General features: G+C 43.8%; 1 protein-coding gene across 1 annotated transcript; it reads left to right on the top strand.

Moving 5' to 3' along the window:
* Positions 1–11,280: 11,280 nt before the first annotated feature.
* On the top strand, positions 11,281–23,869 carry LOC104025794 (leucine-rich repeat and fibronectin type III domain-containing protein 1-like protein). The gene is made up of 2 exons (XM_009479016.1): positions 11,281–12,668; positions 23,359–23,869. The coding sequence occupies exons 1-2, from the start codon at positions 11,293–11,295 to the stop codon at positions 23,867–23,869; spliced, it is 1,887 nt and encodes a 628-aa protein (XP_009477291.1). The 5' UTR covers positions 11,281–11,292.
* Positions 23,870–25,955: the final 2,086 nt, after the last annotated feature.

Genomic DNA, 25,955 nt, shown 5'->3' with positions numbered 1-25,955 from the left:
CTGGCATTAATCCGCCAGACCCAATGGGGCCATGGACCTGTTCCATCAGGGATCTAATTTGCCTTTCCTGAGTAAGAAGGCGTGGCCTAAACTATACATCTCTTTTGTACTATGATCAGTATGTCTTTCCCTCGAAGTAACATTTTTGAACAGTGCTGTCCTGGTCTTAATTGTGCTTGCCTGTGCATCTTAAGAACTCAAAGAATCAACGTCCAAAAAAAAAAAAAGCACGTTCATCTTAAATTCACTGCCCCATCAAAACAATGTGCCTTATATATTTCCAAGAGTTTTATTGTCAAATCAGGGATGTTAAGAGTCAGATAACCTCAAAGAGTCCTTGCACAAGTGGGAATTACAGGAAAAGTCTCTGTGATTCTCACAGATTTTCAGAGGTGCCCAGGGAGGCTCTGTTGCTAGCAGAGCATCACCTGCAGCATGAGGTTCAGAGCAGCTGAAGGTAGAACTGTTTGGGCACCAAATTCCCCCAGTACAAGCAGCAGACGGTGAAGCCAGTGAGATAAAACCAATATGTGTAAAAGCGTAATGAAACTGCACTGGGTACGATGTGCTAGGACTTGGTGGTGGGATGTGTTGCAATTCATAATAGATCTTCCAATAAAGAATGAGCGCTCCTAATTGCTAATATTGGCTGTGTTTGAGTAGCCTCTGGGAAAGATACACAGTATGACTAAGAATAGCTCATTTATCGGTATGGTAACTCTGAAGTAGCATTACCTCTAGGCCCCCTGCACCAGAAGCTGCTCTGTCCTTAAATAAAACATCAATATATAATTCACTCTCCGCTTTTCATCAAGTACATCTTCAGGAGACCTTGGACCAGTCGTCAAAGCCCACAGGAGCTATTCCCATTTCCTAATTTACACTGGTGTCCTGGCCACCTCAACCATAGATTAAATGGCTTCAGTTCAGGATTTTCTGTGGGGAAGAAAAGGTCTGCACAGCTTGTCGTGAGCTCTTTGGCTCTTAGAGAAAGGAAAGAGAAGGAGGGAAGGAGTGCAGATGTTCACACGACAAATCCATAAAGCATTTAACCTTTTGGTGTAAATTCCTTCCATACCTTCCTCAGTATATGGTGTGCACTAAAGTTTAGGAAATGAGACAGAAGCCAGTTTATATATATATTTTTGGGGCAGACAGACAACAGAAAACCAACAACAAAAAACTCCACCACCAACAAAACAAACAAAAAAAATATTTTCAGGTCTGCTAATATACTTGACAGATGACTGAATTAGGTAAGGCAAAAATGAACATGGAGAAGAAAGTTACTGCTGTGCTTTTACTTCTCGTTTTCTTATTCTGCACCTCTATATTGTGGGTTGGAAACGCGATTTTTCTGTGTTATAACTGCACTTCCCCGGTGCCATCCACTTGAGGGGTGGCAGGCAATGACCATGCACAGGCGGGTGTTGTGCCACCTTCTGGTGAGAGAGGAAAAGGCAAATGAGTTCACTTGCATAGCTGACATGTCTGAGAAATAATGCCAGGAAAAAGAATAAAAATTTTATATTTTGTTATTTTCAATGTTAAATGGTTTGGTTTTCCTATTATGCTGTGAACTAGATTAAAAAGAAATGACAAATAATCCTATTATTATTATTAATTATAGTGATTTATATATATAGTGATTATAGTGGATTACAGTGATAGGACCCGGAGAAGCGGGAGAGGTGGGCCGGTGTGACCCTCACGAGGGGCAGCAAGGCCAAGGGCAAGGTCCCGCACCGGGGACGGGGCAACCCCCGCTATCAGTCCAGGCTGGGGGATGGAGGGATGGAGAGCAGCCCTGCCGAGAAGGACTTGGGGGTGCTGGGGGATGAAAAGCCGGACACGAGCCGGCAATGTGCGCTGGCAGCCCAGAAAGCCAACCCCGTCCTGGGCTGCATCAACAGCAGCGTGGGCAGCGGGGCGAGGGAGGGGATTCTGCCCCTCTGCTCCGCTCTGCTCTGCTCTGCTCTGCTGAGACCCCCCCTGCAGCCCTGCGCCCAGCTCGGGGCCCTCAGCACAGGGACATGGAGCTGCTGGAGCGGGGCCAGAGGAGGCCACCAAACTGATGCGAGGGCTGGAGCTGCTCTGCTGCGGGGCCAGGCTGGGGGAGCTGGGGGTGCTCAGCCTGGAGAGGAGGGGGCTGCGGGGAGGCCTGAGTGCGGCCTGGCAGCGCTGAGAGGGGCTGCAGGAAGGGTGGGGACAAGCTTTTTAGCAAGGCCTGTTGGGACAGGACAAGCAGCAATGGATTTCAACTGAAGAAGAATCGATTTAGACTGGCTGTAAGGAAGAGGGTTTGTACAGCGAGGGTGGTGAGGCACTGGCACAGGTTGCCCAGGGAGGCGGTGGAGGCCCCATCCCTGGAAACATCCCAGGTCCGGTTGGACGGGGCTCGGAGCCCCCTGCTCTGGTTAAAGCTGTCCCTGGCACTGCAGGGGCTGGGGCACCTCTAAAGGGCCCTTCCCACCCAAAGCGTTCTGGGGTCCCACGATTCTGTGGTTTGGGTTCAGAGAAATGCTGGCTACCTGACTTGCAGCTAATCCACTCTACGCCCAAGTGTATCTAGAGATGTACTCCCAGTGGTCTTGGAAAAGATTAAAAAAAAAAAAAAAGGAGGAAAGTGAGCAAGAGACTCCTTAAACACTTGCTGAAAGTGTTCTTGGTCATTTACAGGTGGGGCAAGCAACACTAAATTAAGCACATTATTTATTGTTGGTAATTTTTTCCAATGTGGTGGTTAATTCTGGATGAGAAAAGGCTAATAATAAAGCCTCCCTCAAGAAAAAGCTTTTTTTTTTTTTCTTTTTTCCTCTTCTCTTGTATGGATGCAGATGGCGAGCACCTGTCTTGTGCAGTGAACAGGTTGTCATGGCAGTATGACAGTCAAAAAACCTGCGTTTGGAATATGTAAGAGCACAGTCTGTTCATCTCGGCTGGACTCAGCAGTGGACAGCCTCTGCAGAAATATCTTGTGTACCAGATTTCATTTTGTTTGTTTGAAAAGAAATACTTGGTGGGGTGATGTATCTCAGGCTGCATTTCTGTGTGATGAGGGTTCAAGAAATAGGGTATGAAATAACTGTTTCTAATACCTAATATCTATTTGCCACCCTCTATGTATAAATATTTCCATGCTGTAGGGAGCCAAGGTCTCTCAGAAAGACCGGAGTCCGATCAGAAGCTGCTGCTGCTGCAGCTTTTGTATTCAGGGTACTGTGTGAGGCCAGTGCTGGGCAATTAAATGGTGTAGGTTACAGAATAAAAGCTTAAGCAAGCCTTTAGTGCATGCTCAAAAATAGCAGAAAGACATGTCTTTGACCAGGCAAAGAGGGAGCTGATGACAGTATTAGACACGACATAGGTCTGGGTTTAGAATGGTTGGAGAGTATGCTCTGCTACACGAGTCCAGAACCCAGTTCAGTGGAGAGTGAACCGAAAACCAAGACATAAGTACATCCCTTAAACACCACTGAAAGATGCGGATGAGTGCTGAATAGATGGAGCGTAAAGTATAGACTGAAAACCATGTACTTGAATATATTTTGCTAATAATTCCAGTAAAATGAATAGCTGAGGTGCAAGAGGAGGAAACAGATTGTGCTGAAATAAATATGTGTTGTACTGGAGAAGCATGCAAAGGAGCATTTTTCCGAGGACTGAGTTTCTTCCTTAAAGCTGGTAAAATAGTATCTTTACACATCAGTATTCGCACTGAAGCGTGTGCACATTTTGCAGACTAAGAAATCTCTGTCCTATAGTACTGATTTAAAGCTCTTGAAAATCTGTTATATTTACAGCAAAGGCAGCCTGAACTCTTTCCAACAGAACAAAGTTAATAGGCCGATAGCTGTGACTTGTTGGAATTAAATATTTTATTTTTATATACACACACACACAAATATACCTTTCTTTAAATATCATTTAGACTACAAATGACAGCCAGTGGTAACTTAGTAATGTTTTGCTGTAGGAAAACAGCAAAATACCCCATCTCTGCACGTATCTTGAACATGACCCCCCCGTTGTAGATGCTTTCCTAACTGGAACTATTCTATTCTTTAAGTCTTTATTACTTTGGAATTAAATGACTACCTCAACCAATTTTTTTTTTTTTTTTTTTTTTTTTGCATGAACTTTAAGCTGCAACCGTGCAGATGGTAAATGAGGAAATGAGTCAATAAGCAACAGTTCAGAGAAGTTTTTTTCCCCATGTCCTAGATCTGTGGGTAGTCTTATGAGCATGAAATTTATTTCTTTTACTGCCTTCTGTTGAGGTGGTGTGGATTAAACTGTCTTTAAAAATACTGCTGTATTATCATGCAATCAGGTACGTTCCTGATGCAGTTTTTGGGTGATAGTGCCAAACCTGCTTTTAACAAAAATGCAGAGCAATAGCGGGAATTTACTTACATGCAGCTTTTCTTTACAAGTCACAATTTCCTTGTGACTGTTACATAGTTTGTAAGAGTAATTGCACTATATTCATTGTTGGCTCTGAAATTATTAACTTTAGTGCCATGGTTTCACCTTAGTAACATTTAATTATTTTTTAACAGAATAGTGTTTTAAGTGAGGTGGTTTTGTACTAGTTTCTTACAGCCTAGATGGCAGTTAATCCATTAAAATTGCATTAATATTTGCTAATGACAAACCAAGGGAATTGCAATATTGCACAGCAGCCTGGTTTTGGATAATTGTGCATCCGTTAATCATTGGCACGTAGCAGGAATGAAAAGATGGAGCCATTAGGGGCAAGAAGGGTTTGGAGCGCAGGATGGAGTGACAGTAGAAATGGGTTTCTTAAAAACACAAATATTTGAAAGATAAAGCTCGTCATGCACTATATTAAATATCATAAAAGCTGTTGAGAAAAAATGGTCAGGAAGCAAGACATTAGTAAGAGGATGCTTATTAGAAAAAATTAAAAGTATAAAGTGAACTAGCTTTGTGCAAACACTATTGTAGGATTTGTTTTCCTATAACTCAGTTGTTCTTAACACAAAATTTATCATTTTCTACATGGAGCTGACACTTTCAAATACAAAAAGTGATGTTCAGAATTGGAATTTGAAAGCAGCACTAAAAATCAGACAGGCAGAGGCTACGGTTTGTAGAGCCGAGATGTGAAAAATGTGGAGTTACTCACAGTTCATAGGATGACGCGGGTGGGAAGAAGCCTCAGAGGGGCTGTAGTCCCATCTCGTGCTGCAAGCAGGGTCAGCTCTGGGGTCAGGGCTTTGTCCAGTCACCTCATCCCCGAATGGAGGTCCTGCAGTGGAGGTCCTTTCTGGACAACCTGCTTCACGGTCCTCGTGGTGAAAAGGGTTTTTCCTTGTATCCAGCTTGACCCTCAGTTGTATTTGGTTGGTAGATAGCCGGCTGAACATGAGCCAGCAGTGTGCCCAGGTGGCCAAGAAGGCCAACAGCATCCTGGCTTGTATCAGGAATGCTGTGGCCAGCAGGAGCAGGGAGGTGATTGTCCCCCTGTGCTTGGCACTGGGGAGGCCACAGCTGGAATGCTGTGTCCAGTTTTGGGCCCCTCACTCCAAGAAGGACATTGGGGTGCTGGAGCGTGTTCAGAGACGGGCAACAAGGATGGTGAAGGGTCTGGAGAACAAGTCTTATGAGGAGCGGCTGAGGGAACTGGGGTTGTTTAGCCTGGAGAAGAGGAGGCTGAGGGGAGACCTCATCGCTCTCTACAACTCCCTGAAAGGAGGGGGCAGTGAGGTGGGTGTTGGTCTCTTCTCCCACGGAGTTAGCGATAGGACGAGAGGAAATGGGCTCAAGCTGCGCCAGGGGAGGTTTAGGTTGGAAATTAGGAAAAATTTCTTTACGGAAAGGGTGGTCAAGCATTGGACCAGGCTGCCCAGAGAGGTGGTGGAGTCCCCATCCCTGGAAGTGTTCAAAAAACGGGTAGATGTGGCACTTTGGGACATGGTTTAGTCTAGTCTACCCTTGATTGGTTTAGGTGGGCTTGGTAGTGTAGGTTAATGGTTGGACTGGATGATCTTAAAGGTCTTTTCCAACCTAGACGATTCTATGATTAATTTCTGCCCCTTGTCTTTTGATCCCGCATCACGAACCGCTGTGAAGAGCCTGGCTCCATCTCCCTGATAAACTCCTTGGAGGTATGAGAAGGTTCCTGCCACAGGCTGCCCCTCTTCTCCAGGCTGATTAAGCCTTGTCCCATCAGCCTCTCTCGCTGTACGTGCTGTAACCATCCGGAGGTTTTGGAGAGGGATTGGTTTATTGGTTTGGCTCTTTTTTTTATTTTTTACAAAATATTTTGCACAGACTTCATCAGAATTGCATACACCTAAAGATTAATCTCCAATAAGTGAATGCGTAGCATTGGTTAAAAGGTAAGCACGTAGTTCAGCCTGAGTTTCATGCTCTCCAAAATGAAGTAATAATACTGTGTGAGTGATGGGCTAATTTTAATAACTTTTTTCCTCTCTGAGGAGCTTTAAATTTGATGTAACCAAACTCCTAAAGCTAGGAGTGCTGAAAGGACCGGGAAAACTCACCTGATGAACAGGTGGCTCAGAGGCTGGTGCCGTTGGTGGAACTTTGTTTTTTTCGATCATGGGGAGGTTTACACGGCACCGGGCCTGCTGGCGACTGATGGAGATCGGCTGTCTCCAAAGGGGAAAAGGATTCTCGCCCATGAGTTGGCGGGACTCATTGAGAGGGCGTTAAACTAGGTTTGAAGGGGGAAGGGGATATAAACGGGCCCGCTAGTGAGGAGCCCAGGGGCGGCATGGCAACATTGGGGGCGAAATTGATAGCCCATCTCAAGTGCATCTACACCAATGCATGCAGCATGGGCAACAAACAGGAGGAGCTGGAAGCCCTTGTGCAGCAGGATAGCTATGACATAGTCGCCACCACAGAAAGGTGGTGGGACAACTCTCATGACTGGAGTGCTGCACTGGATGGCTATCAGCTCTTCAGAAGGGATAGGCAGGGAAGGAGAGGCGGTGGGGTGGCTCTGTATGTTCGGGAGTGTTGTGACTGTATAGAGCTCGACAGCGGTGATGATAAGGTTGAGTGCTTATGGGTAAGGATGAGGGGGAAGGCCAGCAAGGCGGATGTCCTGTCGGGAGCCTGCTATAGACCACCCAACCAGGATGTGGAGGTAGATGAGGCGTTCTATAAGCGGCTAGCAGAAGTCTCACAATCGCTAGCCCTTGTTCTCGTGGGCGATTTCAACTTGCCGGACATCTGCTGGAAATACCATACAGCAGAGAGGCAGCAGTCTCAAAAGTTCCTAGAGCATGTGGGGGATAACTTTGTGACGCAGCTGGTAAGCAAGCCTACCAGGGGAGGTGCCTCGCTTGACCTGCTGTTTACCAACAGAGAAGGGCTTGTGGGAAATGTTGAGGTCGGAGGCCGTCTCGGGCTTAGCGACCACGATATGATAGAGTTCTCGATTCTGGGCGATGCCAAGCGGAGGGGCAGCAAAACTGTTACGATGGACTTCCGGAGGGCAGACTTTGGCCTCTTCAGGACCCTGGTTGGGAAAGTCCCTTGGGAGGCAGTCCTGAAGGGCAAAGGGGTCCAGGAAGGCTGGGCCTTCCTCAAGAAGGAAGTCTTAAGGGCGCAGGAGCGGGCTGTCCCCGTGTGCCGTAAGACGAACCGGCGGGGAAAACGACCGGCCTGGCTGAATAGGGAGCTTTTGCGGGGACTCAGGGAAAAAAGGAGAGTCTACCGCCTTTGGAAGAAGGGGCGGGCAACTCAGGAGGAGTACAGGGATCTCGTCAGATCCTGCAGGGAGGAAATTAGAAAGGCAAAAGCCCAGCTAGAACTCAGTCTGGCCAATGCTGTAAAAGATAATAAAAAATGCTTTTACAAGTACATTAGCAATAAAAGGAGAGCCAAGGAGGATCTCCATCCTTTGCTGGATGTGGGGGGGAACATTGTCACCGAGGACAAGGAAAAGGCTGAGGTACTTAACGCCTTCTTTGCCTCTGTGTTTAACAGCCAGACTGGTCATCCCCAGGGTACTCAGGCCCCTGAGCTAGAAGATAGGGACAGGGAGCAGAATGGAGCCCTCATAGTCCAGGAGGAAGCAGTTAACGACCTGCTACGCCACCTGGACGTTCACAAGTCTATGGGGCCGGATGGGATCCACCCGAGAGTACTGAGGGAGCTGGCGGAGGAGCTCACCAAGCCACTTTCCATCATCTATCAGCAGTCCTGGTTAACAGGGGAGGTCCCGAATGACTGGAGGCTTGCCAACGTGACGCCCATCTACAAGAAGGGCCGGAAGGAGGACCCGGGGAACTACAGGCCTGTCAGCCTGACCTCGGTGCCAGGGAAGATTATGGAGCGGTTCATCTTGAGTGAACTCAACAGGCAAGTGCAGGTCAACCAGGGGATCAGGCCCAGCCAGCATGGGTTCATGAAAGGCAGGCCCTGCTTGACCAAGCTGATCTCCTTTTATGACCTGGTGACCCGCCTGGTAGATAATGGAAAGGCTGTGGATGTCATTTACCTGGACTTTAGCAAAGCTTTTGACACCATCTCCCACAATATTCTCCTTGGGAAGCTGGCAGCTCATGGCTTGGATGGGCGTAGTCTTCGCTGGGTAAAGAACTGGTTGGATGGCCGAGCCCAGAGAGTAGTGGTGAATGGAGTTAAGTCCAGTTGGCAGCCGGTCACGAGCGGTGTTCCCCAGGGCTCCGTTTTGGGGCCAGCCTTGTTTAATATCTTTATGAATGATCTGGATGAGGGGATTGAGTGCACCCTCAGTAAGTTTGCAGATGACACCAAGCTGGGTGGGAGTGTCGATCTGCTGGAGGGTAGGATGGCCCTGCAGAGGGACCTGGCCAGGCTGGACCGATGGGCTGAGGCCAACTGTGTGAGGTTCAACAAGGCCAAGTGCCGGGTCCTGCACTTTGGGCACAACCCCATGCAACGCTGCAGGCTTGGGGAAGAGTGGCTGGGAAGCTGCCTGGCCGAAAAGGACCTGGGGGTGTTGGTAGACAGTCAGCTGAACATGAGCCAGCAGTGTGCCCAGGTGGCCAAGAAGGCCAACAGCATCCTGGCCTGTATCAGGGATAGTGTGGCCAGCAGGAGCAGGGAGGTGATTGTCCCCCTGTGCTTGGCACTGGGGAGGCCACAGCTGGAATGCTGTGTCCAGTTTTGGGCCCCTCACTCCAAGAAGGACATTGGGGTGCTGGGGCATGGCCAGAGAAGGGCAGCGGAGCTGGGGAAGGGTCTGGAGCACAGGGCTGGTGGGGAGCGGCTGAGGGAGCTGGGGGTGTTCAGCCTGGAGAAGAGGAGGCTGAGGGGAGACCTCATCGCTCTCTACAACTCCCTGAAAGGAGGGGGCAGGGAGGTGGGTGTTGGTCTCTTCTCCCAAGTAGTTAGCGATAGGACGAGAGGAAATGGGCTTAAGCTGCGCCAGGGGAGGTTTAGGTTGGAAATTAGGAAAAATTTCTTTACAGAAAGGGTGGTCAAGCATTGGAACAGGCTGCCCAGAGAGGTGGTGGAGTCCCCATCCCTGGAAGTGTTCAAAAAACGGGCAGAGGTGGCACTTTGGGACATGGTTTAGTCTAGTCTACCCTTGATTGGTTTAGTGTGGACTTGGTAGTGTAGGTTAATGGTTGGACTGGATGATCTTAAAGGTCTTTTCCAACCTAAACGATTCTAGGATTCTATGATTCTAATTTCCAGACTCTGCAAATTTGATGCGGTAATTCTATATCTTAAAGATCTGTTGCCCTGTAAAGGAGCTCTAACTCATGGAAATCATGAAAGTAAAACAAAACAAAACAAACCAACAAAGAAACCCCAAACCCACCAACAAACATACTGTAAGAATCTGCTGATCTATAGCAAATTGTGCCCATGTAATCAAAGGCTTTGGTAGTCTCTTTTACAGATAGCTGACTCAGCAGATTATGCTGTTGTCCTCAACTTTGTGCTAAACTGAGGACCATCTCTTGTGTTGTATTGCTTATTCTCAAAGGCAGTAGTTGATTATTTTTACACTGCATTTACCCACTATATGAAGGAATTGTCGTGTGGAACTAACTTTAATCAGCTGTGATCTCTAGCATGCTAGAGCTTATATGTGAAGTAAAACTGCATGTGCTCATTTGCAAAAAGACTTAGTGGTCTTCTAGACCCTTCTAGACCGTTCTTCTGCAGTAGGATTCGCCAGCTGGAGTTTGGAATTGGGTTGTACCAGGACATTCGCATGAAACACATAGTCTGAGTCCTTTACGTTGCAGATTGGGAATTTTAGCCTTCATGGTTGCTTGAGTCACCGCACTTAATGCTTAGGAATTTTCCAGCCAGCTGGAGGTAAAGTAGAAATGAAAATCTACCCTTGGTATAGCAGGCAAGCACTTTGGATACAAAAGGAAATAACTCGTCATACACAAGATTTCACACAGATAATTTCATTGACCAAACCCATGTGCAATTATGAAATTTATTTTTCTAAAGCTGCTACCTGTGCTGCACAGAAAAAAAATACATACCTGCTTCTCTGATTGAACACAGCCTTGCTTTTCAGAAATGCTTTTGAAGGTATTTCTCCTCCTTGTTTGCTGCAGAAGTTTTAGACCCCTGCCACCTCCTGGGGCAAAAAAACCTTGTCCTTAAAACATGCATTTCTGCAAAGAGCTCACTGCTCAGTACGGGTAAGACTAAGGAGAGGCATAGATGAGCTTCAGGGGTAAGACAAGTTGTTGGACATCTATAATAGCAAAAAAGTGCAGGGAGCATAATCACAAAGTAATGAAATGATATGCAGGTTGAAATGAGGTTCTAGCCCCAGCAGAGAGTCAGATGTGCATAGAGAAAGTTATGTAGATGGTACTTTAACTTGAAAAAATCTTGTATGTTTATTTGCTTTTTCCCCTCACATTCCTCTCGCCAAGTATCAGCTTCACATCTTGCTTTGTTCCACCTGTTAAAGTACAACTGTCAACACTGTTGGTTGTGAAGAGCTGCTAGTAGGTAGACAACCCTGTTAGCACATCCCAGAGCAGCAGTAGTGATGGACTGTTGCCTCACAGTCAGCCTTAAGCGTTGCAGTCAGGACAAGAGTGGAGCTGAACTAGCACAGAACTAGAAGCTCTTAGCTCTAAAAACATCCAAGTTAATATTAGCAGGTAATGCTATTATTGTCTTGGAAGGTGTTCCCAGTTTGCACAGGTGGGCTTGTACTGAAAACTTCAATGTAAACCTATTTCTAATGCCCAGTTAAAATATATTTACATGGATTTCTTTTTTTCTTTTTCCCCCTTTAGGTCTGTTATTTTTCTTACGATGGAAAGGCTGGTTGTCTATCTACTGGTTATTAGCACAGCTGTGAAGGCCATGATGTGTCCCAAAAGATGCATGTGTCAAAACCTGTCTCCATCCTTCACAATTCTCTGTACGAAGACGGGGCTTCTCTTTGTGCCCCCCAGTATTGACAGGAGAACAGCAGAACTGAGGTTAATGGATAACTTTATCACTACACTTAGGAGAAAAGATTTTGCAAACATGACTAATCTAATTCATTTGACACTATCGAGGAATACAATAAGTCAAATCATGCCTTATGCATTTTTTGATCTTAAAGGCCTTCACGCCTTACACTTGGATAGTAATAGACTGACTTACATCAGTGAAGATCATTTCAAAGGTTTAATTAACCTTCGGCATTTAATACTCAGTAACAATCAATTAAACTATATCTCTCCTGGGTCATTGGATGACTTCATTGAAACAATTGAAGACCTGGATCTATCCTACAACAATCTCGTTAACGTTCCTTGGGAAACAATTGCCAAACTTTCTAATGTCAATACGGTCAGTTTGGATCATAATCTCATTGAGTTTGTGCCAGAGGGAATCTTCTCAAACCTTCACAAACTTGCCCGTCTAGACATGACCTCCAACAAGTTGAAAAAGATCCCTCCTGATCCTTTGTTTTCCAGAATACCCGTGTACGCCAAGTCTAAAGGATCTCCGCTGTCGTCCCTGGTGCTTAGCTTCGGAGGGAATCCTTTGCACTGCAACTGTGAACTTGTGTGGCTGAGACGTCTCACCAGAGAAGATGATCTAGAAACCTGCGCCTCTCCACCAGAACTGATGGGCAAATACTTTTGGTCTATTAAAGAGGAGGAATTTGTCTGTGAACCCCCAATGATAACGCATCGAACCCCAAAACTAACAGTGACAGAAGGCCAAAGCATATCTCTGAAGTGTAAAGCTGTTGGTGATCCAGATCCCTATGTTCGCTGGATCTCACCCGATGGGAAGCTGGTTTCTAACACATCTAGGACTATTTCTTATGAGAATGGTACTCTGGATATTTTGGTTACTTCTTTGACTGACAAGGGCACGTTTACCTGCATAGCATCAAATGCTGCGGGAGAGTCGACGGCTCCAGTCGAACTCCTCGTTACCCCGTACCCTAACCTTGCTAACAGCACCAACTGCGATAAAGACGCGGAGCCTGGCCCCTCAGATATTCTCATATCTGCCAAGTCAAGCTTTCCAAACGAAACAAAGGCTCAGCAGGAGAAGGTGGTCATGGTTGCTGAGCTGACGTCATCCTCTGCTCTTATCCAGTGGCCTTCTCAGCATGACCTCCCTGGGATCCGAATGTACCAGATTCAGTATAACAGTTCTGCGGACGACATACTAGTGTACAGGTAACCCTGCGGGCATACCCGTGCTCACACCTCAGTGAAGTAGGTAGTGGAAGTAGGAAGAAAGGATAGCATAGTCTGACAGGTTCCATGTAGTGAGAGCTATCTTGCATGCAGTAACTGTAAACGAGGGGATGAGGAGACAACAGCTGCCTTAGACTTTGCTCCTTAAACTCCCATTGTTGAGGAGTTACGCTATAAAACTACTAATACATCTGCTTCTGTGCTGCCTCTTGCGGATCTCTAAACTCTTTGCAGACATAATTAAGTTTCATAATCCAGTCTAATGGACCAAGTGAAGCTGATGAGCAATATCTTAGTTGTTAACATTTAAGAAAATTGAGATGGAGATTTTAGTTACCTTTTATGCTGATTAAGTGTAATTATTTTACTTAAAAATATGGGGAAGAGAGAAAAAAATCAAGATGCCCAAAGGAACATCCTGCCTATATGGATATGGCCTTAACCATGTTATGCCAAACCTTCAGCCCATATCAGTCACTGCGTGCTTCCTTGGCTCCACTTTTGTGGTGTCATGGGGATAAAACTCACTGGTATGAACTGGACGCTGCACCGAGGGTTTTAGGTTATGTATTTTGTGTGGTTTTCACATTTGAAGGCACTGATTTGTCTGCTGGAGATTATTTGGTAAAATTTACTTGGGAATAACTATTTGACATTAAGTCGCGGTGGACAGCATGCAGATAAAGTTTATAGCTGCTCCCCTGTGCGGGGATGGTTGAGTTTCTGATTACCTGCTTTTCTGTTTATAGGCTTTGGTTTGTGGTTAACTGGGGTTTGAAGGGATAAGGAGGGTAGAATGACTTCAAAGTGGGAGCTAGCATTTGATTAGGATTTAATATTTCATAGCTATGCACTTCGTAAGGATGGTAACTTCTCTAAATTGAGTGATAACGATTTTTCTAATGTAATGCCACTGGTTGCACTAAAGTTTGGAGTAGAGTAAGCGAAAGGAGCTACATCTAATAGCTCCAGAAATATACCTGAAAGTTTGCATTCAAATATACTGCTTTAGTAAGCAGTCGCCTAAGGAGAGGAATGTAGGATAGTTGTTCCACTGGCATTCCTATTTCAAATAACCTACCACTGCAAGCAAATTCTTATTTAAAAAAAAAAAAAAAAAGAAGTGTATGAAAATTGTGTGAAATTCTTGAAACAGACATTTCACTTTACAGTCACTTGGGATTTTGAGAAGTCTCATGTTAAAATGCCCATCCCCAGAGTCTCTTTGAGGAAGGATGCCATCCATCCTCCCGTTGTCACAGCTACAAGCTAGAAAGGAAGCCGGAGAACTCGGTGAGGGTAAGCAAGGGTCTCTTAAGAGTCGGGTAGGAGGATGCCTTGCTGGTATCTGACAGGGATGGTGAAGAGCTGGCTGGCAGATGAAGCCTCATTTAATTGTCAGCTGTGAGAACATTTGTGACATTGCTGTTAGAACAGCAGAGTTGCAAAATGAAGGGAAACGTGAAGCAGAGATGCCTCGATAGCTGTGACTGGGGTTTCTAAAGGGATTTTATTCAATTGTCCCACTAGAAAGTAAAGTGAAGCAAGCAAAGTGAGAGGCAGGTGGAGCCAGCGATCGCATTGCAGGCACAGACAGTAGTATAAGAGACTTGTTTAATAGGATTTTTCATCCTTTGCCATAACAGCTGGTCAGCCGAGTTGGCAGCCTTCTTACAATTGCAGCAATTCATTCTTGATGAGTTTTAAACTTTCCAAAGTCTCTAAAAATAAACAAGTGACTCGTGTGGTAGCTCACTACTAAATCTGTAGAGTTTAATACTGGTGCTGCTGAATGGCCTCGTTCCTAAAGAAGAAATGGGGAAGAATGCTATGTTTCCATGCCCCTTTCTCGGCCCAGATTCCTGTTAGCCAAGAGGCTCAGGGTCGTAACAAAACCATAAAATACTTGATGCTTCAAATCGCAGAGCAGCGATTTCAAATAATACAATGTAATAGACTGTAGAGTAATGGGCGTCTCAAAGACGAAAATTCGTGTGTTCTCGTTCAGTTCCCACAGTGAGTAATCATCAAATATAGATCCTTAAAGGAAGTTTTGTGCTAAGGTAAGAGGAATGGTAACTGGGCAGCAATTCTGCATTTGCAGTTGTCTGAACAACTGCTACTTTGAGTCGTGCTATAAATGTCGGAGTGGTTTAAATTGAGCACATTAATGTGCGCTGGAGAAACAGGAGCCCCCAGACTTGTTTGCTGACCCTTTATGTGGTCAAGACCCCCTCTCAGACTCTGTGTCTCTGGTAAGGTATATAAACATCAGTTTCACAGAGCCGGTCTGTTGATACATGGAGATGTAAATAGATGCGTAGTAGTATACCCAGCAGTGGCAGTGCTGCAGTCCTGCCAAAGGAGTTTTACAGAATGTGAAAAGCTTCCTTCTACCTAGAGCACACTGCGTAATTTATTTCTGGCAGGCGGTAGCTTGCTGCCTGGAGAAAGTATTAAGCGGTGCAGGATGCATCAGAAACCTGTCGCTTCTGTCAAGTTGAGTTGGTACCACAGGAAGAGCAGTTGCTATGGCAACTTTGCTTTTTCTTGAGAATTTAAGTTGCTCCTTTGACTCCTTTATTTTTCCTCACCTTTGCATTTCCTTTTCCCTCTGGATAGGGAATTGTGGGAAAGTCCGCGTTCATCTGTGCCTGTGCTAGGAGCCTATGAAAGCAGAGGGAGGGAGATTATATTCTTCCTAATTTTCCCTTTGGACTGCAATCAAATTATCCGTTCATGTATGTGAGAATAACATATGCGCCCTGCACATGGTTATGCCGCCTGTGTACACTTGCACATAAGTGCACCATCATTGCTCCTTGTTGTTCCTAGCTTGGGAGATTCACAACATATAGCCACACAGCGTTCTTCCCAGTGGTGAATTTGGAAAGGAAAATAGGAGTTGTGCTTCTGGCTGCACCAGTTACTGTGCTGTCTCTGGTGAGTCACTTAACTCCTCTCTTTCTGTGAAATGGAAACTATCACACTGACCTATCTCCTGGGACAGGGTTTAGCAAAATTGACGGCAGACCTTAGTTATGGAGAAAGAAAATTGCATCACAGTGAAGCATCTGGCAAGATGAGTAGCAATAATCCAGAATCAGTAAATTAAGGTGCAGGTAGCAATTTGCGGAAAGCATCAATATTGAAAGTAAGAGCCTTGTTTGTTTTCAGAAGAAAGGTTGGAAAGTGTTGTTGTACAGCCATGTATAGAGTGAATCAAGAATCGTAATAGCCGCTTTGTGTAGCTTTTACTTCTCTGAGATATAAATGGATCTGTATTCTTTAAACAGCTTACAGTCTTGATGCTGATTACAGTTCCTATGCAATTGGGATTTCACAATGCTATAATTTTAGTTTAACTGTTGTTGCTCAAGTGTCCTGCCCAGGTTTCTAACGCTAGTCTTGGGGAAAAGATATCACCAGAAGTGACCTTTCAATACTCAAATAGTAGTGACGAATATTATACAACCTTTAGAAAGCAGTAATTAATCTGGGAGAGATGCCATGCTATTTTATTGCTGCTTTGTCATGATGCACACGCATGTTTGCGTGTACGTAGAGATGAAAATGCACCTCTTTGGTGTGCTGATCTAGGTTATATGTATCTATATCTATATGATTCTATGATTCTATCTTTATGAAAATGACTCCTTGTGTTAGGTTATGGGATAAAAGGCTCATGTCTGCAGGACCCTGGGCCACCTGTCTCTTGTAGCCTCCCTCAGTGTGCAAGAGAGCAGGGCAGCACCTGATGCTCAAAATCCCCTGAAGGTGCAGGTGCTCCTATTTTGTCTACTGGTGCTTCCTCAAATGGCCAGCAAATTAAAAAAAAAAAGTGATTCTGTATTTCTGAGCCAGGCTGGATAAACTTCAGTCTGTACCACAGTTGATATAAGCAGCAGATGACTAATGCTTCATAACAATCTGATTGATGTCCTAGTCAATTAGAAGCTGGATCTCATAACATCAAAGGCAATAGTCTCCTAAGCATTGAATTTAATGTTTCATAGCTAGTGATCATCTAACTTTAATTAGCTGCAACTACATGCTGTAAATTAGAAGATGAGTATTTAATAGTGATGCTTCTCTATAGATAATTGAGAGACTGTATATTGCATATAACTGCTGATAATATGTCCTTGTTTTCTCTGTTGAGAGAAAAACTTAGCAATTGAGAGACAGACCGCTTTTAATATGGAGTACAAAGTACCATTGTTTAAAGGGCAGAGCTGTCACTCTTGGGGAAACGGTGATATGTTGCCAGATCAATATAGCAATGATTACATCTGTTGCGTGAAAAGCAGTTGGAATCAGCCACGCTACGTCTGCTCAAAAATTCTTAAATTAGTTCAGCACAGTGCAATGGAAAGCCTCAGGACCATGCTAGGTTTCAAACAGTGAAGTTTGGAAGAGGTTTTATAGCTCCTCGTTGGTCAGGCACACGCCATAAGACTTCGTGTTTGCTTTCCGGGTGCCCTTGACGCACTGGACCCTGCCCGTGCACTGGATGGACTCAGGCTAGCAGGCGGTGCATCGTGCCTCTCACGGTGGAGTTGCCGTGTGTGCGTTGCAGTAACTGTAGTGATTTTGGAGTATGTCAGGATTGCCATGGTTGTCCAGCAAGTCTGTGCATGAGTGGTGGCTGTTTGTCAGGGGGAAATCTTGGACAAATGGTCATGTTCGCATTCATAGAATCCTAGAATCGTTTAGGTTGGAAAAGCCCTTTAAGATCATCCAGTCCAACCGTTAACCTACACTACCAAGTCCACACTAAACCAATCAAGGGTAGACCAGACTAAACCATGTCCCAAAGTGCCACGTCTGCCCATTTTTTGAACACTTCCAGGGATGGGGACTCCACCACCTCTCTGGGCAGCCTGTTCCAATGCTTGACTACCCTTTCCGTGAAGAAATTTTTCCTAATATCCAACCTAAACCTCCCCTGGCACAGCTTTGCCTAGCCAGCAGTCATTCCTCAAAAAAAGAGGATATATACTAGTGGAAGTGCAGAAATATGGGAGACATCTGACATTTGTAAATACAGTGGGTCACGTGATTTGTCACTTTTTGGCTTTAATTTTGGTAGCTTTTTTCCTTATCTTGCAGCACAGCAGTTGTCATGGCAGTTTCCAGGCTTCTTCAGGGAGTTTCTCCTTGGAAACCTCTTCTTCAGGTTTCCCTTTATGGGGAAAAGCTTTATGTTCTCATAGTTGACTGCGTGCTGAGTTAATCGGGATTACCCTTACAAAGTCGGGATTCCGATTCCTCAGACCACTGAGGTCACTCCTCTATTGTAATTCCCCTCCTTCCCACACGCCCATGATCTTTGTTAATGAGGCTGCACAGTGTAACCTCTTACTTGGGCACCAATTGCTGCTGGAGATCCATCACAGTTCATAAAAATAATACCATGCAAATGATATGGTAGTTGTTGCGTTATGGAGAGATCATTCGAATGTGAAATATCACTGTCTTGTTTCCCAAACATTTCAGATGCTGTGCTTTTTTTGGAGGAGGAGAACATCCCTGTTTCCTTTTGTACTGTTGATGCAGAAGTATGGGTTTTTTTGAATAGTAAGAATAAGAATCAATTGCTGTCATTGCTTCTATCAAAAATTCTGGCATGATTTGGGTGAAAGCTCTATAAGAAAGCTGTTGTCAGTGCTTCATAACTCTCTGTATCTTCTGGTGCGTGGTCATTTCATTTCCAGACTGTAGCATCAACCACGTGAAAATAATTCTTTTGAAAAATGCAGGCAGCAGCCTGTGTTCAGTAATGGTCTAGGATTTTATACTGTCTTAGAACGGTCTCTGTTTTTACCTCCATGGATGTCATAGATTGTATTTGGGTCTCAGTGGGTGTTTCTGTGAAGAACATGGACTCTGTACTGATTGCTTTTTAATCCCTTTAATCAGCTGAGTAAACTGGGTGCTCAGAAGTTTGTTGACAGAATCAGTTCAAAAAGACCTCCTGTCACCGGGGTCACTCCAATACCTTAAATTCCCTGCCCCTTGTTTCACCCTAGCCCTTCCCTTCCCAACTGAACAGCTGAAATGGCAGAAGAAAAATCTGTCTTTTCAAACCTTCAGAATAGTAGCGTTAGATTGGGAGCAGGGGGGTTGGCCAAAGTAAAAGTGATTCATTTGAGGCAGTCAAGCCACAGTATTAAGTTCTCCTATGGGCAGCATCATTATCAATTACAATCCAAACAAAAGACTCCATTCCTATTTCAAGCTGCTCAGTTGACTTTGTTGTTTCGGACAACGTTGCTAGGAAATATTTCCAATCTTAGAAAATGATGTTTTGTCAGAAGTTTTGTGAGCAGATTTCACAGTTGAGTTTTCACCAAAGGGCTTTATTTGTTACTGGCTGACTGCAGATGGCAGGGGAAACGCTGGCACGGATTATGGTTTATACATGTTAGTGCTCCTAAACCAGTTATGTTAGCACTCTTCGTTTAAATCTGACAGTTACTATTCTGCTATTGATCCCTTTGAAAGATGGTGCTCATGGGCCAACACCAAGCATGTGCAGACTCTGTGTTATTACGGATGTAAGAGAAAAGGTAGCATGCTTTCAGCTACAAAAACCCGATTTGACAGAGTTGCAGCTAAACCCCAACATTTTGGCACTTTTATAGGTAGTAGGAAGGTAGCTCCTGGTGAAACTCTAATGTAAATGAAGGGGTTTTTTGAGAAAAGACTTATGGGTAGTTACTGTGAAATAACATCATAACATTTCTCAAAGAATTAAAAATAAGACCAAAACCCCCAAAAAACTAGCCAAGTAAAAGGATTTTTGCGTCCCCGGAGATTTGAGAATCTCCTGGCAGACATGGGTTTTTGGCTTCTGTATCACTATTATGAAATGTCTTTCATGCAAGCTAATTATTTAAGTAAGTTACTTTGATTGCTGCAAGCTCTGAGTTTGAGATGGAATAATTCCACTGAGGGGTTGATAAGCTTTACCCTGCTTAGAATCGCAGTGCCCCTAAATCCCGGTCACTTGGGGTTCTCAAGGATCATACGGCATCCTGAATATGTTTTGTAACAAGCCTGCAATATAGTCAGTGCTGCTTAAAATGTTATTAGGTCAAACTAAGTGCTAATGGACATGTTTGTTCTGAAGATGCTATTTTCTAAACTGTAGTCGGTGGGTTCTGGTAGAATGAAGTTTTCAGATGATAGATACACTTGCTCCCAAGATCTACCCACATGCTTTCTGGCCTTTCCTCCGAGTCCTCGCCATTTGCCACAGCCTGGCACTGAAGACCTGCCTAGTCAAGCTTGTGCTAATTTGTCAAACTGATTGAATTTAAACACTATTCAATCATTTATAGCATTACTGAAATAAATACAGTATAGGGAAGACTAGACTCTACTGCAGAAGTAAACGTTCTGCAGGCAGAAGCGAGAAAACGTGCAGAGGTTAACTGCTGGCATGGCTGTAGGCACATTGCCTACTCAGTTGTAAGCTGTCCTTACTCATTCGTAGAGGTTTCCTTGAAACTTCCTAAATATGCCAAAATAGCTGCCTTTCCCAGGAGACATATCTGTGAATAACTGCTTAGCCAGTGAAGAATCCTTATCTTCTACTTTATCAAGACTATACGTCTCTCCTTATTCATGGAGCTGAAAATAGCCTTGTATTACCAGAAAAGCTGATAGAAATCAAATACGTATTCGGTCTTATTCAACATTTGTACAGATGATTTGCACAGGAGATCAGAAAGACCTTCGTTTAGAACCTCCTCTTTTTGATGACAGTGACTATAAAAGTATTTCAGCAATAGCTGGGCACGCTGTAATGCAGCACATGCTGTACATAGCTTTCCATGGTAATTAGTCAAATTTCAATACTGAACTCTTGATTGAATAATTCTGACAACAATGCAATGCAGAAAGTTGTTTGAAAGAAGAAAAGTGAGCATTAAAGGCTGCTGAATAAGGCAAATAATATGGACATTAAGCTAGAAAACAGTACTTTGCATATTTTTTGCAATTATACCTCCCTCTCACAGACGGGCAGACTCCTAAAGATTAGAAGGATGCTTTCTGTATGGTGTTTCCTTTCTGTTCCTGTTGCTTAGCTGGTCTTCGAAATGGTGCCGCCTTCTGCAGAGGTTATCTATGACATCCCTTAATTTTTTACATATTGTGCCCTGAGGTTCAGTGATTTTTTCAGTGGCTTTGTTGATGTCAAGCAATTTTAGACTTTGTGCCACAGTTGGATGTAGCTGCCAGCAGTATTTTTCTGGGAGGCATGACTGATTTCAAAGCCTTTTAGTGTTGAAGGCAGGCAACTAAGTTCTCCGTCTTCTCAGTCACATCCCTTTGTGTGACAAGCAAGAATCTTCTGCTTAGTTTCAGTGTAACTTGGTGTTTGAACTGAGGGAGGAATGCAGTCCAGTCTGAGCCATGGTGTTCTCTTGTCATGTTTGGTTACTATGAAATGTGGCTGAACAGAAGACTGAAAAGTTAATTAGTATTTGCCTGATAATCGATAATGGTATATGTTTTAGGAAGGTGGATGTCAAGCCACAGAGCAAAGTGAGTGGCGCTCTGAGGAGCACCAGCCACACCTGCCAGCTGGGCATTGAGGGCCGTGTTCACATGGAGAGTGTGGAAGACTCACCAGCTGCACACTACCAAAAGTGGTACCTGGAAAAGCCAAGGATCAGTGCATTGCTTTCTGGAGTCCTGGTCCAGGGAGACAACATAAACTTGGTGTTTTCTTTGACATGCTGTAACGTTATATAATGACATCACTGCATTAAACTTGTGGAAGAAATAAAACAGCAAGGAGCACGACATACTTCGAGGATTCAGTGGTCAGCCGGTGTAGGAGATGTATAACTGTAAAGCAACAATCACGACAAAATGCTTGTTCCATAAAGTAATGCTTGCAGGGCAGAGAAGGGATGAGTCTGTTGTTAACGCTTGCAGCTGGGAGACCTCATTCTGCATTCTGAATGAATAACGGTGGCCACGAGGAATTTCAAGGGCTTGTTCTGCTGGTCTGAAGCAGTTGCTAGCTTTGCACGTTTCCTCCTACATTAATATTGTATTAAATTTCTCATTATGTACACACGAGGAATTGTTTGGGTGTTTCAATTTGACAAATGAATCTTTTCGTAGTTTCCTCTCAAACCCTGTTTTTCCTGCAGTAAAAATCTCGTTAACCCTAAAATCCAGCACGTGGCCAGATTCTGTGGAGGTCGCGAAGCTACTGGTATAAATTAAGACCAGGGCAACGGTTACAAGTTGTGGTTTGGGAAATTCAAATCGGACACTAGGGGATAAATATCTACTGGGAGGATAGTCTAATGCTGGAATGGTGCCTGGAGAGCTCACGGAAGGTTTTCAAGTGTTGGCTAGAGTGTGGTTGACCTGATCTGCTGTTTGTGGTAGTACTGCTCAGTGTGGAAGCTGGGCTAGAGATCTCTGGGGGTCTCGTCCTTTAGCGTTTCTTTGAATCTGTGGTGGTGCATGTACATCGACAAGGGAGCGGTTTTGTTTTTTCAGAGTCACAGAAATTCAGTTGTTATAAATGAAGTGGTAGCAGCCATGTGTTTGAACATGTGGCTCTTCTTTCTTTCCAGTCTAAGCATTGTACGGTCTGTAGTCCCATGGATGACTGCTTGGAAAAGACTGTATGACAAGTGGCTAGTCTTCTCCACCACCAGCCCACCACCAGGAGAAGGCCACGTGCCTGCCCACTATAAATGGATGTAGTTTCACTGACTCTTCCACAACAGTCCTGCTTTACTCCAGTGAGGAATCTGAGCCAAACATATGGAGAGCTGGTCTGCAATGAGATACTGTGATTCATGTGGTCATGGCTGGGGTCTGTGGGAATTTGTAACATAGCATATAGCTCTTCTTTTGGGATCCTTCTTATCTGTCGATTTAGTACCAATGCTGCTTTGTGGTAAAGGAATATTTGGACTTGATGTAGAACAATCTCAATGGTAGGCTTGCATCAAGGTAAGGAAGTCAGTATGTACTGTTTATTGGGCTACAGAAGACACCACTTAGTTGCAAGTGCATACGCTTTGCTGTGATTGTTCTTACTGCTCGCCTGATTACAAGACACTGAGCATCACGGAGCTGTTAGAAGATGGAAGTAAGGTTAATCTGTGGACCAAAGGTTTGAATTTGCCTTTTTTCCTTGACCTTCCAAATGTGCTTCCTGTGGACATAAAATTACTACAAATACCTTTTAAAGTGTTTAATTTTATCCTGTTCTGCCATTTAAGTCCTCAAGTATGTTGCTCCGGTTCTTTTATGTTTTTCTAAAGGCTGACTGTATTCCATTCCGCATAGGGCATGTTACGCCCTTCTATGCTGAGACTGTGGAAATTTGAGATAATGCAGATCAAAACAATAGATCAAGTGTGCCTTCTCCTCTGGCCGTTGGTAAGCGTGTGCACTCCAGTCCATGTTTGTTTGAAATGGCCAAGGTAAAGATACTGTCACTGCTAAAATCTGTGTCTTCCATCCCCACCGAGTAACCTAGGGAACACTAGCTTTTTGCTGCTTGTTCCGGTTGCTGTGTTCGTCTTCTACTCTGTTAGTTTCCTTGCAGTGGCACTGATAGTCAAAAGAGCTCTCCTTAGGCTCGATCAGCTTGGATGTTTACTGTACTCATTTTCTCTTCCAGGATGATTCCAGCTGCTAGTAAATCCTTCTTCTTGACTGATCTGGTTGCAGGACGTGAGTACGACCTCTGTGTTCTTGCTGTTTATGATGATGGATTGACATCTTTGACCGCAACCAGAGTGATCGGATGTGTGCAGTTCACAACCCAAGAAGAATACAAACAGTGCCGATCCCTTCACGCGCAGTTTCTTGGAGGAACCATGATCATCATTATTGGGGGTATTATTGTGGCTTCAGTTCTTGTTTTCATCTTCATCCTCCTCATGAAATATAAAGTCTACAACAACCACCACAAAAATAAAACCACTAAAGTTAGTAATGTCTGCTCGCAAACCAATGGAAGCCAAAGTGGCTCGATGGCTCGATCCACTTCAAAACTTTCAGAGAGGCAGGAAAGCTTGCACCAGGAATGCTCGGGCTCTTGCATCAAAGGAAAAACTGTTGTAGATTTGGATTGTGAAAAAGTGACTCCAACCAACACAACCTTTTTAACAACTGATGTGTTATCTTAATGGCCATTTGACGGAACAGGACACACCAAGGTGGTATTGCTTGAAACATTTTAATGCGAGTGGTTGTATTTTAAGCTTCACTACTATTGTCTATTTTTAAGATCAGATGGTTTAAAAATATTTTTTTAATCTGTATACAGTTCTTGCATTCTTAACTATTTTGTTTCAATATATTAAATATAAGTGTGTGATTTACAAGATTTTTTTACTGGTTCTTTTATAGCATACACCTCTGGTATCAAGGCAGCAGCATAGGTAAATTCTGCTAGGTTTGTCTTTGGTGAGATGCACTGTTTCATTTGGTTACCAACCAAGGGCAAAATTGTACTCTCAGGATCCTCAGACTTCCTCTCTCACAGCAGAGTCACTTAGGAGCTTAAACTGCTCATCTCTTCAAGGAATGATTTGTTACAAAAAGTTACTAGCTTCTCAATACTGAGTTATTTTTTGCCATAGGTATGTTGTATACATGTTGCTCACAAAAGAAGTAAAATTAGTAGAGCTTCCCCATGAAAAAAAGGTACTCTTTAAATAAATAAAAAAAAAGATAATTGAAAATGCTTTAAGTACTTTAGCATATTCTCCCAATTATTCAGTGGCACAGAAATATGAACTTGTATTATTTGCTTTATAACAGCTGTTATCTGTTGCGACTGTGCCTTTGAGAAACCTTCTCTTGTTCTCAGTAGTCAGATTTACTTTTGTTTGGGCAGGAAGAAGACCTGGTTTTGTTTTTTCTAAATGGTAAAACTTCACAAACCAGTTGAAATTAGATGTGTTTCACTGTACACCTTTTTTGCTATGCTGAAAACCATGCCATAGTCTCTCCCTCTGAAAGTGTAGTGCTGAAGGTTATTGTTTTCTTTTTTGTTGATTAATTTGTTGATTGAGGACCCACAGATTAAAGCTTCCGTGTCCTGAGGCACATTGCACTATCTCACTGTGACACTGCATCTTCAGACTGCATTATATCAGTCTCTTATTTCTGTAATAATGCATGAAGTGTAATGTAAGTGGCTGATAGATGAATTATGTGAATGTGTCTGGTCAAGTCATTTTAACTCCTCATATTGAATAATGAAATGTTCCTTCTGTTTCAAGGGATACTGTCAGATCGCGATGGGCCCAAAGTTTAGGTTTTGAAATAATTTTTATAAAGCCTACCAGGAGCTGGTAACCTCAACTAAACAACGTCCCCTCTGCCATCCTCATTGGTTGGTGATTTTTTGCGTTATTTTGATACTTGGCTTCGAAAGCAAAACAAGAGAAAACAGGAATACCTTTTATTTATTAAACCTCAAGAAACGGAATGTGTCTTTTAAGGTCATTGTGTCACAACTTAGCAATTAACCGAAAGAAAAGTATTTTTCCTAAGACTGTCCCTTTGACAGACTCAAAATACTTCTCTATTTAGATATGAAAGAATGGACCAAGAAAAGTTACCTGGCAGGCAGCCAAAAGCTGTTGAACTACACAGCAATTAAGTGCTATATTTTAAAACAGTCTTACTAACTGCCAAAGTACAAGGCATTTTTTGATGTTTCTGTGATGCACAGATTTCCTGAGGCCTCTGTTCTGTTTTGATTCTCAAACATAAATGCAGAAAAAGGTAATTTGAGGGATTCTGTTATCAGGTGATGGTGAGGTAAGACTATGCAGCTACACTCATGTTAGTTTTCTAAAAAAAAAAAAAAAAGCTGTAAGTGCAACTGTGCAAATGGATGCTTCTCATTACGCCGATGATGGTGATGGTGCCTGTGCTTTCCAGGATTTTCCTTCCAGGGATGCAGACTCATCACTGGCACTCCTAAGGTACAACCACCTCAACCTGCCTGTGGTCACTGATATGAAATGCTCTTGCAATCCCCAGCTCTTACAGAGAGCAAATTCATGCATCTTTGGCTAGACACAAAATCCAATGCTGGAATTTGAACACGGTTTTCTTAACTACTGCAGCCTGACTGCTATGAGTATCATGAGTGGCTCAGCCCACCTGTACATTAAATCTGTTTATTGGTAATATCCTGCCTTTTTCTGCCAGTAGCAATTTCTGTCATGCCCTTTTATTTGGTTTCTACTTGTTAAA

This window comes from Pelecanus crispus, chromosome 30, assembly GCF_030463565.1.
Source record: "Pelecanus crispus isolate bPelCri1 chromosome 30, bPelCri1.pri, whole genome shotgun sequence".
Taxonomy (NCBI): Eukaryota; Metazoa; Chordata; class Aves; order Pelecaniformes; family Pelecanidae; genus Pelecanus; species Pelecanus crispus.
The sequence above is the reverse complement of the archived record's forward strand: the minus strand, read 5'-3'. Positions and strand labels throughout refer to the sequence as shown.